Source organism: Cimex lectularius, unplaced genomic scaffold (assembly GCF_000648675.2).
Source record: "Cimex lectularius strain Harlan isolate CLEC.00 unplaced genomic scaffold, Clec_2.1 scaffold14, whole genome shotgun sequence".
In the NCBI taxonomy this organism is placed as follows: domain Eukaryota; kingdom Metazoa; phylum Arthropoda; class Insecta; order Hemiptera; family Cimicidae; genus Cimex; species Cimex lectularius.
In genome coordinates this window covers 1,684,640-1,702,747 of record NW_019392637.1, presented here as the reverse complement: position 1 = coordinate 1,702,747, position 18,108 = coordinate 1,684,640, and the positions used below count along the sequence as shown (strand labels likewise).

The 18,108-nt window shown below is 34.9% G+C and overlaps 1 protein-coding gene across 2 annotated transcripts; it reads right to left on the bottom strand.

Annotated features, from left to right (window-relative positions):
* Positions 1-6: 6 nt before the first annotated feature.
* On the bottom strand, positions 7-14,756 carry LOC106673284 (aquaporin AQPAn.G-like). Of its 2 annotated transcripts, none has more exons than XM_024227181.1 (5): positions 14,649-14,756; positions 2,787-2,998; positions 2,380-2,730; positions 637-717; positions 7-568 (listed from the first exon to the last, which is right to left on the bottom strand). In XM_024227181.1, the coding sequence occupies exons 1-5, from the start codon at positions 14,665-14,667 to the stop codon at positions 452-454; spliced, it is 780 nt and encodes a 259-aa protein (XP_024082949.1). In that variant the 5' UTR covers positions 14,668-14,756; the 3' UTR covers positions 7-451. The 2 variants fall into 2 exon arrangements, with proteins under 2 accessions (XP_024082949.1, XP_024082950.1); XM_024227182.1 differs by lacking the exon at positions 14,649-14,756 and adding an exon at positions 13,562-13,794 and having other exon boundaries at positions 10-568.
* Between the last annotated feature and the right edge of the window lie 3,352 nt (positions 14,757-18,108).

Below are 18,108 nucleotides of genomic sequence, written 5' to 3'. Positions count from 1 at the left end.
GTTTAATTCTTTCGCAGATCTCATTTATTTATTATTTAAAAAACTTAACAACGCTTATAGCCTTTTTAAAATATACAATCATGAAAAACATTGCCTAATCCGCTAAAATTTGTCAACTTCTCATTCTATCTATGTATTTGGAAGAGAACTGGAAAATTTCCTCTTTTAACCTAACATCACCTCTCTATGCTTCTAAACAAATAATTGTCTATTTGTTTTAAAATATATAATAGTTGTTTTTTACTCCTATTTTAAATAAATTACAATTAATTATTTCTTATTTTTTTATCTTTATATATATTTATTATTTTAATTTTCTTGAAAATGGTGTGCTTCCTTTTGCAACCTGATGGGTTTTTCTCAACTTTAGAAACCAGTTTGTTTTTTCTTCGATTTTTATGGGATGTATGATTGGCAAGGTGGAATTTTCCTTTGCCTACGTCTAAATCATTCAGATCGAATGGACCTCCTCCCTGGACGACTTGTCCTCGAAGATTTCTTGGGCGAAGACCATCCTGTAGAGGACCGCTGCGACCGCAGCGCCCAGACAGGTCGCCACCCAGTAGATCTGATCGACAAAAACACAAAAAAACAATCGTTAAAAGATGACCGATAAGGAAAGTAGAAGAATCTTACCCAATGGTATTCCCAGTTGCCGGCGAGCAACGCAGGGCCGAAACTCCTGGCCGGGTTCATGCTGCACCCTGAATATTTCGCCTGTGAACGAGTAAAGTTTTGTTTATTAAGAGTTTCACATTGCTTAACTATCAGAAGTAGCAGGAGACAGCGAAGGTTCATTTGTGAGATCACAGCACTGTTAGGGTTATAGACGAGTAAGATTACGTTTAGGGTTTGGGACAGGTTAAGGAAAACTAGTTAAGGAGTAGAATTAGGGTTGGGGAAGGTTACGTTAGGTATCGTAGGGTCAGGATTAAGTGTTGGGACGGGTTAAGTATAGTTAGTTAGGTTAAAGTTAGGATTAGAAATGGGCAAGATTAGGTTTAGGGTTTGGGTTATGATTAAGGATGTTATGTTAGGATAGGGTTAGGGAAGGTTTGAGTTTACGTCGTTTAGTTAAGGATAGGGACAGGTTAGGTTAGCTAAGGGTCTGGCTTAGGTAAAGGCTTGATTAGGTTAGGTAGGTTATGCTAGGTAATGCAGGGAAAGGAATATGGTTAAAGTTAAGGTTAGAGATTGTTTAGGTTATGTTAGTAGGATTAGGGCTAGTGGTTAGAGATGGGTAAGGTTAGGTAGGGTTTGGGGTGTTATGTTTAGTAGGGTTACGAATGTTTGTTAATTGTAAGGGTTAAGAGGGTGTTAGGTTACGTTGTATTATGGGTATATGTTATACATATTATGTTTATATGTCAGTGTTAAGGTTAGATTAGGGATATGGTTAAGTTAAGTAGGGTTGGGGTTCAGCGGTTCCAGATGGGTAAAACTAGGGTAAAGTGGTGCTATGTTCGGTAGGGTTACGGTTAGGATTGTTAATTGTTTAAGGTTAGGGTTAGGGGGTGTTAGATTAAATTTGGTAGAGTTAGGGTCAATGTTTAAAAATGTGTTAGGTTAAAGCAAGATTGGGGTTAGGGTTAGGGATGTGTAAGGTTCGGTTATGCTGGTAGCGTTAAGATTAGGGTTAGGAACATTTGGGTTTAGGATGGTTAGGTTGAGTTAGATTTGGTGAGGTTAAGTTCAATGATATGTATATTATGTTTATTTGTCAATATTAAGGTTAATTTAGGGTTATAGTTAGATCAGGTAGTGTTAGAGACGAGTACGATTAGGGTATATTGGAGTTAAGGTGGTTTGGGATTGGCGGTTGGGGCTGGCTAAGAATAGATAAAGTTAAAGTTACGGTTTGGGAGGTTAAAGTCAGGCTAATGGAAAGTTTGGGTTTAGGACAGGTTAGATTAGTTAGGTTTAGAGAAAGTTTAGGTTTCTGTCGGGCGAAGTTAACTACGGTTAGGTTGAATTAGGTTTGGTAGGGTTAGGTATTATTATGTTTATGTGTCAATGTTAAGGTGCGGTAAGTTTTAGGATAGGTTAGGTTAATTAAGGTTAAATTAGGGTTATAGTTAGGTCAGGTTGTGAGGAGACGGGTACGATTGGGGGGGGGGGAGTCGAAACTAGGGATGTAGGGAAGGTTAAGTGAGGTAAGGTTTGAGACGGGTAAGACTTTGGTCGAAATAAGGACATGCTTAGAGCTATGCCTAGCTAGCGTAGGGTTAGGGTTTGGGCTATAGGGCCCACTGTCAGGAGAATAGTAGCGTTTCCTTAGGTTAGGTTGTGCCTTTACTTAGGTAAGGAGAGAGAAACGTTCGTACGAGGATGGCGGGAAGGTTAATAAACGTTACGACAAAGAAGTATGATTTGACGAACCGATGCCATCGCTATCGCGAGTATGATGACAAGGAACTTGACGAATATGATGGAATGGTTGGCCGACTGCCTCTTGTCGACGGCGTTGCAGAGTCCGAAGGCGAGCATCGCCGAGGTGACGAACTCGACGAAGAAAGCCGACCCGGTCGACACCTCGGGGTTGGGAAGGGTCATGCAGAAGTTAGCTCCGACCTCTGGCGTTATAGTCTTTGCGGCCAGGACACCCAAGTAGGCTCCTAGGAGTTGGAACAGGGTGTAGAAGACCCCCTTGATGACGGACATATGACCAAGGATGATCAGGACAATGTTGAGCGCCGGGTTCATCAACGCTCCGCTTATCGGGCCGAAAACCTTCCAACAAAAGTCCAATTCAATTTTTTGTTTTTTTAATTAAAATTTCCACTTACAATAATCGACGTGGCTACGCCGAGTGCGAAGGCGATGGCCGTGTTGAGATGAGTGTTGTGCGCGCCTTGCAGGAGGTTAGTAGTGCTCGAACATCCCAGGCCGACGAAGAAAGCAGTGCCCAACATCTCAGCGAGTGCGAACCCGATCAGCCTCCTTACCTTATTCATCGTTATGTCCGAGAAGTTCTCATCTATTATGAGCGACGTGTATGCTGAAAAAAACCATACTGTTAACACCTCATCCTCATCTTTCATCCTCCTCCCTCGGGGTTACGTAAAAAAAAATTATCCGAATAAATCCCGTGTCGTAACTGGACCACTTATTCCGATTAAGTTAGGTAACGGCCCTACCCTTCCAGGGGGAGGGCAATCCTCTCGAACCCTTGGTAGAAAACCTGGTAGGATTTGTTTGTCCCCGGGTTTCGTAATCGGGCTGGTGAAAAGTAAAATCTTTTAGCGATTCAAAGCTAAACGTTCGACCAGCTCGAGGTCATAGGCCTCCTCAGAATTGCAAAACCTCCACAAAGATAGGACTGATTCATAGATTAGTACTACATATTAGATTAATGAACTATGTACATTGTAATTGACATAACATCATAATTAAGTATGCAGGTTAAACAATTATGGCGTCGGATGTAAAGATGAATATGTAATATCTGAGGATAAATGCATAGATAGAAATATAGATAACTAATTGGCTAGATAGATTAAACAAATGGACTAATATATAGATAAATGAATGGTTAGATATTTTGAAAAATTAAAAGACAGATAGATAAATTAATTTATCTATACACTTTTCTATCTCTTTATCTAACTCTCCATTTATCTATTTATATTTCCATTTTTCAAACCATCCGTTAATTTACATCTGAATTTATCAATCTATCTTTATAACAATGCATTTATTAATCTATCAATTTTTCTAACCATCAATTTTTTCCAATAACCCATTAAGATATATATATATATCAATCTATCAATCAACTTTTCTTACCATCTATTTATCTATTTATCGATCTTGTTAGCCATCAAATTTTTTCTAACCATCCATTAATCTATATATAATTTATTAATCAATTTTTATAACCTTCCTTTTATATATCAGTTAGTTTTTTTGAACCATCAAATTTTTTCTAACAATCTATTTAACTATATATCAATTTATCAATCAATTTTTCTAACATGCATTTATTTATGTTACTTTTTGTAACCATCCATTTATCTATCATCAAAACATCAATCTTTCTAACCATCAAAACTTTTTCACCATCCATTTAATTAATTTATTTTTATATCAATCTATCAATCAATCCTTCTAACCATCAATTTTTGGTCTTCATGGTCTAATCATCTCTTAATCTATATATCAACCAATCTTTATAACCATAATTTTTGCCACTAATAATCCATTTATCTATATATCAATCAATCTTCACAACCATCCATTTATTTACTAGTCAATTTTTTCTAACCATCAATTTTTTCTAATAATCAATTTATCTATATAACAATCAATCTTTATAACCATCCATTTATTTATGTCGTTTTTTCTAACCATCCGTTTACCTTTAATCAATACATCAATATTTCTAACCATCAAAACTTTTTAACCACACATTTAATTCATTTATCTATATATCAATTTATCAATCAATCTTTCTAACCATCAATTTTTTAACCATCTCTTAATCTATATCATTCTATCAATCAATGTGTCCAACCATAAAAAAAATTAACCATCCATTTATCTATATATCAATCAATCTTTCTAACCATCCATTTATGTAGTAGTCAATTTTTTTAACCATCAAATTTTTTCTAATAATCTATTTATCTATCTATCTATCTNTAACAATCCATTTATCTATCATCAATTTCTCTAACCATCAAAACTTTTTAACCATCCATTTAATTTATTTATCTATATACCAATCAATCTTTCTAACGATGAATTTTTTTAAACCTTCCTTAATCTATATGTCATTCCACAAATCAATCTTTCCAACCATGAAAAATTAACCATCCATTTATCTAAATATCAATCAATCTTTATAACCATAATTTCCCCCCTAATAATCCATTAATCTATATATCAATCAATCTTTCTAACCATCAATTTTTTTTTAACAATCCCTTAATCTACATATCAATTTATCAATCAATCTTTATAACTTCATTTAACTATCTGTTATTTATCCTACCCATAATTTTTACCTAATAATCAATTAATCTATATATCAATCTATCTTTCTAACCATCAAAATATTAACAATGTATTTATCTATATATCAATCAATCTTTATAACTATCCATTTACTTATCTGCCAATTATCATACCCATGAAATGTTTTCTAATAATCCATTCATCTGCATATAAATTTATCAATCACTCTTTACAACATCAATTTTTTTAACAATCCCTTAATTTATATATCAATCTGTCAATCAATTTTTCTGACCATAAAAAAATTAACCATCCATTTACCTGTATATCAATCAATCTTTATAACCATTTACTTATTTACTTATCAATTATCCTACCCTTCAGATGTTTTCTTATAATCCATTAATCTAAATATAAATCTATCAATCAATCTTTATAACCATAAATTTTTTAACCATCCCTTAATTGACATATCAATCTGTCAATCAATTTCTTAACCATCAAAAAATTTAACCATCTATTTATCTATATATCTATCAATCTTTAATTTTCCAACCTTCAAATTTTTTAACAATCTATTTATCTATATATCAATCAATCTTTTTAACCCTTCATTTATTTATCTATCAATTATCCTACCCATAAAATGTTTTCTAATAATCCATTAATCTATATATCGTTCCATCATTCAATCTTTATAACCACTCATTTATTTCCTGTCAATTTTTTTTTCGAACCATCAAATATTTTGTAATAATCCATTAATTTATATCAAATTTTCTAACCATCAGATTTCTTTAACAATCTATTTATCAATCTTTCGAACCATCAAAACTTTTAATCATCCATTTATTTATCTGTCAATTTTTCTAAAAATTCATTTATTTCTCTATCAATATTTCTTACCATCAGAATTTTTCTAACCATACATTAATCGATGTATCTTTCAATCTTTCTAACCATACATTTATCTATCCATCAATCTTTCTACTTGTCTATCCTTTGTTCTAACCATCAATTTACTTAATCTATGCAACAGGCCAACCATCTATCTATCAATCTTTTGAATGTATCGTTCCATCTATCGAACCAACAATTTATCTATATTCCTAAATTAATTATACGTTTATTACTTTTTCTAACCACCCATATACATTTATCTAATCAATCTTTGCACTCCATGTGGATTAAAGAGAAGGAGTAATCGGATTTTATACATTAGTAAATATATCATAGACTGTTTTAGAGCCGAATAAATAGATTTGTAGACAGAGAGATTCGATTCGATTTACACACGTGTGGGACATACGTCGGTCGAGGGGGGAAAAAAGAGTAGAGGAAACACCTGCGCGACATTAGACAAATATTTGATAAAGTAGGAGAAGAACGTTGAACCCAGAGTCAAATTAATTTTTTTGGAAGTTTCTTGTTCTTTTGGAAGTAAGAAAAATAGGAAGTAGAATCAAATCGTGTGGCGGGGGTCCCACGCGGTCTCGTCAATTCGAACGGGAGTCTGTAAACACAATAATTTACGGATCGAATTCCTCTTTCGTCTTTTAATTGCACGCGCGTGACGGACCAAAATAAAAAAATTAAGACAAAATTCGACGTAAAAAAGGTGTTATTTTGGTTGAATCCTTGAACGTCGGCTATCTAACTCGACCCGATAACTGGGCCCTGGCTCTCGTTACGTAAATCCACAAACCTAACGTGTGGGCCTTTCAGTTCACAATGTATTACACAATAAAAAAATAAATTAAAATAAAATATTACAATAATAAACACATATACTATTTTATAAAAAATAATAAATAAATGGACGGTTATGTGGCTTCATATAGCGAGCGTGTATGAAATTGGACAAATTTGGACGAATGGCCTGTAAATGGAGTGAAAACTGAATATTTGGGTTCTATGTGACATCATCTCAAGGATACCAAGCGTCAATGCACAATGGTCAGTTTATGTGTGTGAATGTTACATTTAACCATCCATTTATCAATCAGTTTATGTATCCATCTAATCATCCATTTGTTTAATCTTTCGAACCATCTATGTATTTATTGGTCTATCCATACTTCTGATTATCCATATATTTTATCTTTCTAACTCTCCATTTATCTATCTATATATCAATACTGCTAACCACTCATATATTTATCCATATATCAATCATTTAAACCATCCTTTTCTCTATTTATCAATTTTTCTAAACATCTGCTTATATATAAACATTATATTTTTCTATATATCTGTTAATATTCTATGCATCCACTTATTTATCTATCTGCCACTCTTTTTAACCATCCATCTATCTATATATCTTCTTAACCATCCATTTATTTATCTATCTACCTATCAATATAGCTAACCAACCATATATTTATCTATACATCAATTTTTCTAACCACCCATTTATTTAACTAAATTTTTTATTAACCATCCATTTATCTATCAATATTCCTAACCACCCATATATTTATCTATCTATCAATTTTTCTCAACATCTGTTTATCTATCTCTCGTTCTACCCATCCATTTTTCTATATATCTGTTAATATTCTAACCATCCACTTATTTATCTATCTACCATTTTTTTAACCATCCATCTATCAATATATCTATCAATGCTTCTAAAGACCAAAATTTTTCTAACTTAATCCATACAGCAATCTCTCAATCAATCTTTCTAACATCCTTTTATCCATCTATCTATCTTTCTACCCATTCCCATTAAATTTTTTTAAACTATCCATTTTTCTATCAAACAATTTTATTTAACTATCCATTTATCTATCCATCAATCAATATTGCTAACCACCCATATATTTTTCCATATATCAATCTTTCTAATCATCCATTTATCTATCTATCAATTTTTCCAAGCATCTGTTTATCTCTATATCGTTCGAACTATCCATTTATCTATTAACAATTTTTTAACCATCCATTTATCTATCAAACAATTTTATTTAACCATCCATTTATCTATCTATCAATGTTGCTAACCCATATATTTTTCTATATATATCAATCTGTCTAACCATCCATTTATCTATCTATCAATTTTTCCAAACATCTGGTTTTCTCTCTATCGTTCGAACTATCCATTTATCTACTAACAATTTTTTAACCATCCATTTATCTATCAAACAATTTTGTTAACCATCCATTTATCTATCTATCACTCTTTTCCACCATCTATCTATCTATTTATCTATCAATATTGCTAACCACCCATATATTTATCTATATATCAATCTTTCTGACCATCCATTTATCTATCAACCAATTTTGTTAACCATCCATTTACCTATTTCTCACTCTTTCTAACGATACATTTATCTATCTATTAATATTACTAACGATCTATTTATTTACGTATCTATCACTTTTTTAACCATCCATTTATCCATATATCTAGCAATGTTTCTAAGCATCAAAATATTTCTAACCATTCTTTAATCTATATATCAATCTTTCTAATCATTAAATCTGCTATCTGGCAATTGTTTTAACAAATTAATCTTTCAGTATGGTATCGGTTGAGATAAAAAGGTCAGTGTCACGAGCGGTATTCGAACCCACGACCTTCGGCTAAATACGCCGTCGCTCTACCACTTGATAGAGTCCGAGTGAATCGAGGTCACGATAGCTCAGCAGCGGCGTATCTAGCCGAAGATCGTGGGTTCGAATCCCGCTCGTGATCCTGACTTTTTTCATCTCAGATTAAATTATTAAAGATTAATTAATTGAAAGAATTTATTTGGTCAATCGGGTCACGACGCATAATCAATTGTTTTAACCTTTTATTTATCCCTCTATCTGTCAATGACACATTCTAACCATCCATTTATCTCTCTATCAATATTGCTGCTTTCTAGATAGATACATTTGTGTGTGTGTGTGTATGAAGAACGTAGATGGAAGGCAATAAAATCAGAAGAGTGCATTACAAGTGTTTTCGCCGGAAAAATTCGGGTGTATTTATGTCTTGGCGTTAAATTTATGTCCCAGTGATTTTTTTACTGCCAATTTGTTTTTACGACTCTTCGTGGAAATTCCGTCGTGTTTTTTAGAATATTTACTCTTTTCGTTGACTCGAATGGCGTAATGGTCTATTTTTCCCCCAAGTTCGGCCGAGTCAATAATTGACCTTATTCGCTCTAAAAGGCTTTTCTCTCGCCGTGGATGTTTCGTGAGGATGTATATAAAAAAAATAGTTTTGGGATTGCCGGTGGCTTGTGTGTTAAAATAGGCATATCTACTCCCTCTTGGAAGAGCCCCGGTGTAAATTTATTCCGTCATTGACCCATTGTAAATATTTCAAACCGGGTCGCCGACCCGAGACTTGCATTTCACTTCCGTCACGAATCAAATCGAAGATGGGACATATAATAAATGCCCATGCTTTGCAAGGCCGGCCGAATTTTTTTCCTCCTTTTTTCCCCCGGGTCCGGATTGACATTTAAATGCCTACACAAGGGCGACGAGTTTCTCGCGGGCAGCCAATAAAAACAAAATAAAAATAACTTAAGACGTCGACGAAAGCATTGTTACGTCAAATTTCATGATTTTTCTCTTTTCACGCAATTTTTTATTAAAAAAAAAATTAAAATAAGTAACAGTACAAGCTGATTTTTTCCCCGCATAGGAGCTCGAGAGTGGAGGTATCAGGATTTAAGGATGGGCCAGGAGCTCCTTGATAACAACAGAAACTCAGATTCATGAAAGAAAAAAATTGTAAAAGCAGAGGTTTTTTGGCTGCACCTGAGCTTCTATAGTAACAAGGAGCTCCTGGCACATCCTTACATCCTGGTACTTCTACTCTCAAGCTCCAATTTGTATAAACAATTAAAATGATGAGAAAATTGGTAAATTAGAATATTTTTCTTTATCAACGAGCTCCTGGCAGATCCTGATACATACTTACTTTCAAGAAAGCTCCCAGTGACTACAGTGATATTGTTGAGGAAGGTACGACGTTTACTATCTGAGCTGTTGGCGTAGCTGATTAAAAGGAGGTCGAGCAGGCTGATGCTTTTCCCTTTAGGGCAGCTTAGCTGGGTTTGGGGTTGAAGTCATTGGACCATCACCTTCGGCACTTCCTTCCCTCCTGCTAACTCAACATTTGGGCTTCTACAGCCTACATACTCTTGTCAAATAGACTTGTTTATGATTGCATATCTAAACAGGGGCGAAACATGGTCAGAAATATAAAAAAATACTAAGCGATGGAATAATAAACAGACGCTTGTACAGATTGAGCTCCTGGTACTTCCTTGCCTCCTGATAACTCCACATTTGAGCTCCTACAGCCTACCTATTTTTGTCAAATAGACTTTCTTTGTGATCGCATACTTAAACAGAGGCGAAACATGGTCAGAAATATAAAATAAATACAACGGGATGGAGAGGTTAAAGTGTCAGATGACCAGGTTAAGCTCTATGTACTTCCTTGCCTCCTGATAACTCCACATTTGAGCTCCTACAGCCTACATACTCTTGTCAAATAGACTTCTTAATGATTGCATACTTAAACAGAGACGAAACATGGTAAGAAATGTAAAATAAATACAACGGGATGGAGGAGGTTAAAGTGACAGATGACCAGGTTAAGCTCCTTATACTTCCTTGCCTCCTGATAACTCCAAATTGGAGCTCCAATAGCGTACCTACTCCTGTCAAATATACTTCTTTATGATTGCATATCTAAATAGAAGCGAAACATGGCCATAAATATAAAATAAATACAACGATGGAGAAGTTAAAGTGACAGATGACCAGGTTAAGCTCCTTATACTTCCTTGCCTCCTGATAACTCCACATTTGAGCTCCTACAGCTTACCTATTCCTGTCAAATAGACTTCTTTATGATCCCATACTTAAACAGAGGCGAAACATGGTCAGAAATATAAAAAAAATACTATGCGATGGAAGAATAAACAGACGCTTGTACAGATTGAGCTCCTGGAACTTCCTTGCCTTCTGATAACTCCACATTTGAGCTCCTACAGCCCACCTACTCTTGTGAAATAGACTTGTTTATGATTGCATATCCAAACAGGGCCGAAACATGGTCAGAGATATAAAAAATTACTATGCGATGGAATAATAAACTGACGCTTGTACAGATTGAGCTCCTGGTACTTCCTTGCCTCCTGATAACTCCACATTTGAGCTATATAAAATACTATAGGATGGAAGGATAAAGAGAATCTTGTACAGATTGAACTCCTGGTTCCTTACTTGCTTCCTCAAGCTTGCAGTTACCAGGACGGAATGATGTACCAGGAGCTCTGTTAATATATCTGGTCGAATTAAAAAAAAAATTAAAACAAAAAACCACTTGTAACTTCCTGTTCGGTTTGTTTTTTTCAATTTGTCGCCCTTTTGCCCTTTTCTTCCCCACTCCCCGAACAAAGTTCAACTAACCGTCCATGACTGTGCGTTTTTTCTGTCATTACAGACAATACAATCACGGCCCTGGGGTCGGGTTTTATCAATTATAAACCGGTTCGGTGAGTTTTTTATCCGTTAATAAATCCGCGGATGATCGATCTTTCACATGAAGTATTACCGATTAACTACAGTCACGTTTAATAATTTATATATAAATAGATCCGTCGAAAGTCTATGATAAATTTATTCCTTATATATATAAANTATATATACAGTAAATATCGAATAAAAAAATAGATATTTGCCACGTTTTTACTCTTTCTAATCTTTTGTTTGTCCAGATAAACGCTTTATCTTCTCAGAGAAAAATAAAATCGATATAAAAATAAAACTTGCCTAGCAATATTGACAATATATATGCAAAGATTGGGTGTTAAAGGTCATATAAAAGAATGTTGGGGGAAAATAAAACTCCAGTTCTGGTGCTAATTGAAATTACTTATCTCGCCAGTATTTGATCATAATTGTCGGTTAATCAATTAGAAAATATTAGCCTCGGGGGATTCGACGTGGGATTTATTTAGTGCTGAAGTAGTTGGCAAATATTTGACTCTTGGTGAATCTCGTCCCCCGTAGTTGTTTCACCAACGAAATTGTCTAAAAAAAAACTGCTATTAAAAAAATAAAATAAAAACACGGATAAATATAAATATATATATAAAAAAAAAACAAGCCTCCCAAGACAAACGAGCTGTCGTGCCAATTTGAACGACACACACACACATACAAAATTAACATAAACGGATCGAACAAATACAAGAATGTACAGGCTAACAATAAAATAAAAATTAAAAAATAAAATAAAATGGGAAGGCGAAGAGTGAGACGGGTTTAAGTTTGTGCAAACTAACAGTTAGATTATGTAATATATGAAATTCTAGATAGAGTAGAAAAGAAAGACATCTTACGTAAAAAAAAAAATGTAAAGGAAGATTAGAAATGTGTAATAGACAGATTTCTCGATAGAACTTACCTATCGTTAAATAAAAAAGTACAGAAAAGAAAACTGTAAAAACCTACGTAAAATTAAAAGAAAGAAGAAAAAACTGCATAGAAAGTTACAATTAGTCGGTTTTAAAGAAACCTAGATAAATAAAAATATGTCTTCATGGTGGAAAAATAGAAAAGAATAAATATACATAAATAAATATATTGTCATATAAATGATTACATGGATAAATATAGTGGTGGTTATGTGTAGATTGGTAAATATATAGATAGATAAATAGAAAAGTTGATATATCTAGATAAATAGATATTGATAGATAATTTGAATATAAATGTATTGAGAGATAAATGGATAAGTAGAAAAGTATATTTATCTAGATGAATTAATTCGAAAATAAATCTATTGATAGATAAATGGAAGGATAAAAAAATTTATATGTTGATGAATAGTACGGCTGCTATGTGTAGATAAATAAATATAGATAAAGAAATTGTTGGATTAATATATTGATAAATAAATAGATAGAGAGTAAACGTACAGATATATAAGTGGTTAAATAGACATATTGATAGATAAATGAGTGAAAAATATTGATAGATAAATAGATAGATAAATAAATTGTTTGAGAAATATACTGATAAATAGATAGATAGGTAATGGATATAAATAAATTGATAGATAAATGGATAGATAAATAAATCAATAGTAAACGTACTGATATATAAACGGTTAAATAGATATATTGATAGATAAATAAANAATATATTGATATATAAATGGGATAGATCAGTATAAAAATCTATACATAGATAGTTAAGATAGATAGATGGAAAGATTTAAAAGCCGAAGTGTACATGTAGATAAATAAATTGATGGACAATTAGATATATAATTGGATACATAGAAAAATATAAATAGATCATGATTGATTGATTTAGAGGTACATTGGTGGAAATAGATAGAAATTGAAAGAAAGATTGATTGATTCAGGTTTACAGGTGTAGAGTAGACATAGGTAGGTGGATTAAAAGACTAGATAGATAGGAGAAAATAATTTGAGTAAAAAAAGAGAAAAAAAGAAAAGAAAAAGTGTAAGTAAACCAAGGAAAATTCGCTGTCTTAGGCCGGATTTTCCGACAAAGCAGAGAATTTTTTTTTTTTTGAGGGGAAGGGAAAAAAATTGTCTTATCGTACTTGCTTTCCTTCTGGACATGTCGTCCTTCTCCTGAGTCCTGTCCGTGTATGAGAGGATAGCCCGGGAACCGGCAGTCCGCGCGACCACCGACGCGCAAGCGCCTACCACTTCTTCAGTGGAGAAATTCTAATCACTTCTCGTCTATTTACACTCGCCCAAAAAAAAATTAAAAAATCTATAAAAATAAATAACAAAAAATAAAAGAGGCTGAAATTTATATATTCGATTTAAAAATAAACAGAAAACACCTACTTTCCTTTAAAAAAAAAAAAAAAAAAAAAAACATCTGTGACGAGCGGTTTCCCCGATAAGTAGAAAAGTATATTTATCTAGATGAATTAATTCGAAAATAAATCTATTGATAGATAAATGGAAGGATAAATAAATTTATATGTTGATGAATAGTACGACTGCTATGTGTAGATAAATAAATATAGATAAAGAAATTGTTGGATTAATATATTGATAAATAAATAGATAGAGAGTAAACGTACAGATATATAAATGGTTAAATATACATAATGATAGATAAATGATTGAAAAATATGTTGATAGATAAATAGATAGATAAATAAATTGTTTGAGAAATATACTGATAAATAAATAGATAGATAGGTAATGGATGTAAATAAATTGATAGATAAATGGATAGATAAATAAATCAATAGTAAACGTACTGATATATAAACGGTTAAATAGATATATTGATAGATAAATAAANAAAGATTTAAAAGCCGAAGTGTACATGTAGATAAATAAATTGATGGACAATTAGCTATATAATTGGATACATAGAAAAATATAAATAGATCAAGATTGATTGATTTAGAGGTACATTGGTGGAAATAGATAGAAATTGAAAGAAAGATTGATTGATTCAGGTTTACAGGTGTAGAGTAGACATAGGTAGGTGGATTAAAAGACTAGATAGACAGGAGAAAATAATTTGAGTAAAAAAGAGAAAAAAAGAAAAGAAAAAGTGTAAGTAAACCAAGGAAAATTCGCTGTCTTAGGCCGGATTTTCCGACAAAGCAGAGAATTTTTTTTTTTTTTGAGGGAGAAGGGAAAAAAATTGTCTTATCGTACTTGCTTTCCTTCTGGGCATGTCGTCCTTCTCCTGAGTCCTGTCCGTGTATGAGAGGATACTGGATAGCCCGGGAATCGGCAGTCCGCGCGACCACCGACGCGCAAGCGCCTCCCACTTCTTCAGTGGAGAAATTCTAATCACTTCTCGTCTATTTACACTCGTCCAAAAAAAATTAAAAAATCGGTAAAAATAAATAACAAAAAATAAAAGAGGCTGAAATTTATATATTCGATTTAATAAATAAACAGAAAACATTTACTTTCCTTTAAAAAACAACACCAAAACTTGTCTAATTTTGAACCCAACTTTTTTTTAAAATCGAAATTTTGTCTTTGTGAAACTTTTATTTTATCTTCAAATTTCTATTCGTTTTAAACAAGGTCGAGATAGGCTGGGAGGAAAAAAGAAATCCATATCTGTTTGCCCTGTCGAATAGGAGTCGATTTGGTTCACGCTTTATCATTTTGGCCTGTTTTGTCCCTTTACTTTTAGATTTATATTGTTCTGTCGTCAGCGACGTTATCTGTACGTCTCTTTTTTGTCTTGATTTAAAAACAATGCAAATAAGTAGTGATTTATTCATTTAAAAAGATTGAAAGTATTGGGTTGATGCAAAAAATAAATAAATTTATTTGTTACCTATTCATAATCGTATACAAATATGTACATATGTTTCCCATTGGGGGTCGCAATGCCATTAGGAGGTTGTTTAACGTGCATACCTGGCACAAGGCCTTATCACCCATTTAGATTCTCAAGATAGGAGCGACTCATCTCTACTCACAGAGGAAAGTGTGAACCCCGTGAGGTTCGGTGTAGAAGCCACCAAATACACAGGCTAATCAGACATGCTTACTTCTCCCCCTTGGCTTGCCCCGTCAGAAGGGGTGGGTTAACATTTTGCACTTAACCGAGTGCCTCTGGGTAAAGGGATACCCGAAAGGGCTGCAATGCAACAGCCGGTCTACCACCGCACTCCCTAGATAGAGAAGACAACTCTATCTCCCTGAGTGTAGGGCCCGGCTAGCGTCGATACGCTGGATACGCTCCGGCCGCGGTTTCGTTTAAAGTGGAATTTTACCACTCCCTAGAGGAGACTGCCTTTGGTAAAGGAAGCCCAATCGGGCACCACCGAACAACAGCATCTTCTCTAGGTACAGGGGTTTCACCTGCAGCCAACGAAGAATCCATTCCCTGAAGAACTGTGCTGTGGTTATGCACCCTCATCCGTCTCTGCAGACAGGATCTGGTACCCTAACCAACGTGTGCCGCTGATCAAGCACCCGCCGTCCGCGGCCAGCTCGCAAGCCAAACCTCCCTTGACGTATTTCGAGGCGTGCTTAAGGCGATCATGCGCGTCAGGAAACACGAACAGCTTGTGCTTTAGAGAGTGTGTCAAGTTCTCAAGGCTACACCATTGTGTGTGCCTGGAAACTCCCCTTGCAACCAAGGGTTGGAAAGGGTCTGCTGGGGTCTCCTAGGAGTCCTGGATTGAAAAAAAGAAAAATTTGTTGTGATGCGCTTGCCCCCATCAACCTGTCACACATTTAGATTCTCAAGATAGGAGCATCTCTTACCTGCGTAGCGAGAATGATCCACCTCAATTCTCAGGCCTCTCCTGCCGTTTCTTCGACAATGATCCCACGGGCTTCGCAAGCTCACTTTTCAGGATATACCCTCTACCTGCTCCACCCCAGAAGTCAACTGCCTCAAACACCACATCTCGGGAGAGAGCACTGAACCGGTAGAACGCATGCTTTGAGGAGCCAGCCATTGCTGGCGCTCAATGTGTACGATTAGGTGTCAAGGAGGTCCTGAGGCCCATCGGTTGAGACGATGTGGCGGGTTGTCAGGATGGGAATGGGTGGAGAGGGCTCGAGCAGTATGGTTAGCATGGTTTGAAAGGTTGGTGTGGAAGGTTTGGAATCAGTTTCAGTAGTTCGCCCATAGGGACACCTTCCCTATGGGCCCAGGCAAGCTCCGACCATCAACTCTGGTGCCTGGAGGTGACCGATGTTGGAGGCCTTTTCCCCATTTACCTTCCTTTTCCTTACCTTATCCTTTTATCCTTTCCTCTCCCTGCTTTGTCAGACACTTCCTGGGTTCCTGAACCCGCACCCCTCAGGCAACGGGTGCATCAGTAGGATGTTCCTCGGATTTCCCAGGTGTGTTATCAGTCCCCCCCAAGTAGCCACCAATTGAAGTAGGACTCGTGGTGGTTGCGGTTTGCGAATAACATGTACCTTAACTGGAGGGTACCGGCCAACCCGAGCCGGAGATAGAGTGCCTTCTCTATCTCTCCGGGGAGAGGGGGAGAAAGGAACGGCAGAAAAGCTGTGCCAGAAACCATAAAACTGCCTTTTTCAAGAGACATCTTTTAAGAGCACTTCTGAACTTGGTCAGCATTGCACCACCTCGCTAGCTAAGTAATGTGTCAAGTCCATGCATGTAAAGTCTTCCTGGTGTTCTCTTAGGAAGTTAAAGATGTCCTCAACATCCATGAGAAAAGATGGACCAGATCAGTTTGTTGACTCAAGGAATGCTGAGGTCTTTATGGACCTTATGGAGTGACAAGTGGTGATTTGACAATTTGTCTATGGACTTTCGATTGGAAAGCACTGGACATTGGATGGCTTGGCAGTACCCCACAGTCCCGCTCCATATGTCCATATTGGTCTTAGTAATGTCTGGTTCAGTGTTTGCTTTATCTTAGTTGTAAAATTCGATTTCAGTCTTAGAAGTCTTAGTAGTAGTCCAAGTCTTGTATTGAGTTGTTGATGTTTAAATCCTGTGTGGGGATTGCACATCAATCTACTGTCGAGAAGTTCCAGGTATTTGACTTGAGTGGAAATTGGTATCTCTTTGTTGTTGATGTACGATGGAGGGCAAGACTGCTTTTTCAGTGTAAAGTGTGTAAAATGTACACTGAGTGCTTTTTTATCCATTCAGTCTTGTCCTCCATTTTTTACACAAGCCTTTGATAAGCTCAAGGTGTTCCTGGATGTTGGAGGTAGCTTGGACCGAAATCGAGTTGGATAGGATTATGGTGTCGTCCACTTAGGTTTAAAAAAAATTACACATTAAGAAAATAAACATATAAAGATCTAAGGAGGATCAAATTTTAATGAGAAGAATTTTTTAAACTAATGTTTAGATTGAAGATGTTTTCCCATGCTTACAGGTCTATTAAAAAATATTTATGAAAATGATCCAGCCCGGAGGACCAAATTTTTCTACTAATAGGGCAATAAATATTATTTTAAAAGAGCAAATGGATAAAAAACCTATAATTCAGTGTAAAACAGGTTTTACAAGAATGGGTCCCATAAGGAAATAAATGTGGAAAGATGATACGGCCCAGAGGACCAAATTGTTTTACTAATAGGGCAATAAATATGATTTTAAAAGAGTAAAAGAATAAAAAAAAAACCACCTAGAATTCAGTGTAAAACAGGTTTT

Excerpts from the sequence above, each read along its gene's own strand:
- LOC106673284 (XM_024227181.1), bottom strand. Across the intron at positions 718-2,379 it reads TCGCGATAGCGATGGCATCG|GCGAAATATTCAGGGTGCAG; the intron begins GTTCGTCAAATC and ends ACTCGTTCACAG. Across the intron at positions 569-636 it reads GCAACTGGGAATACCATTGG|ATCTACTGGGTGGCGACCTG; the intron begins GTAAGATTCTTC and ends TTTGTCGATCAG.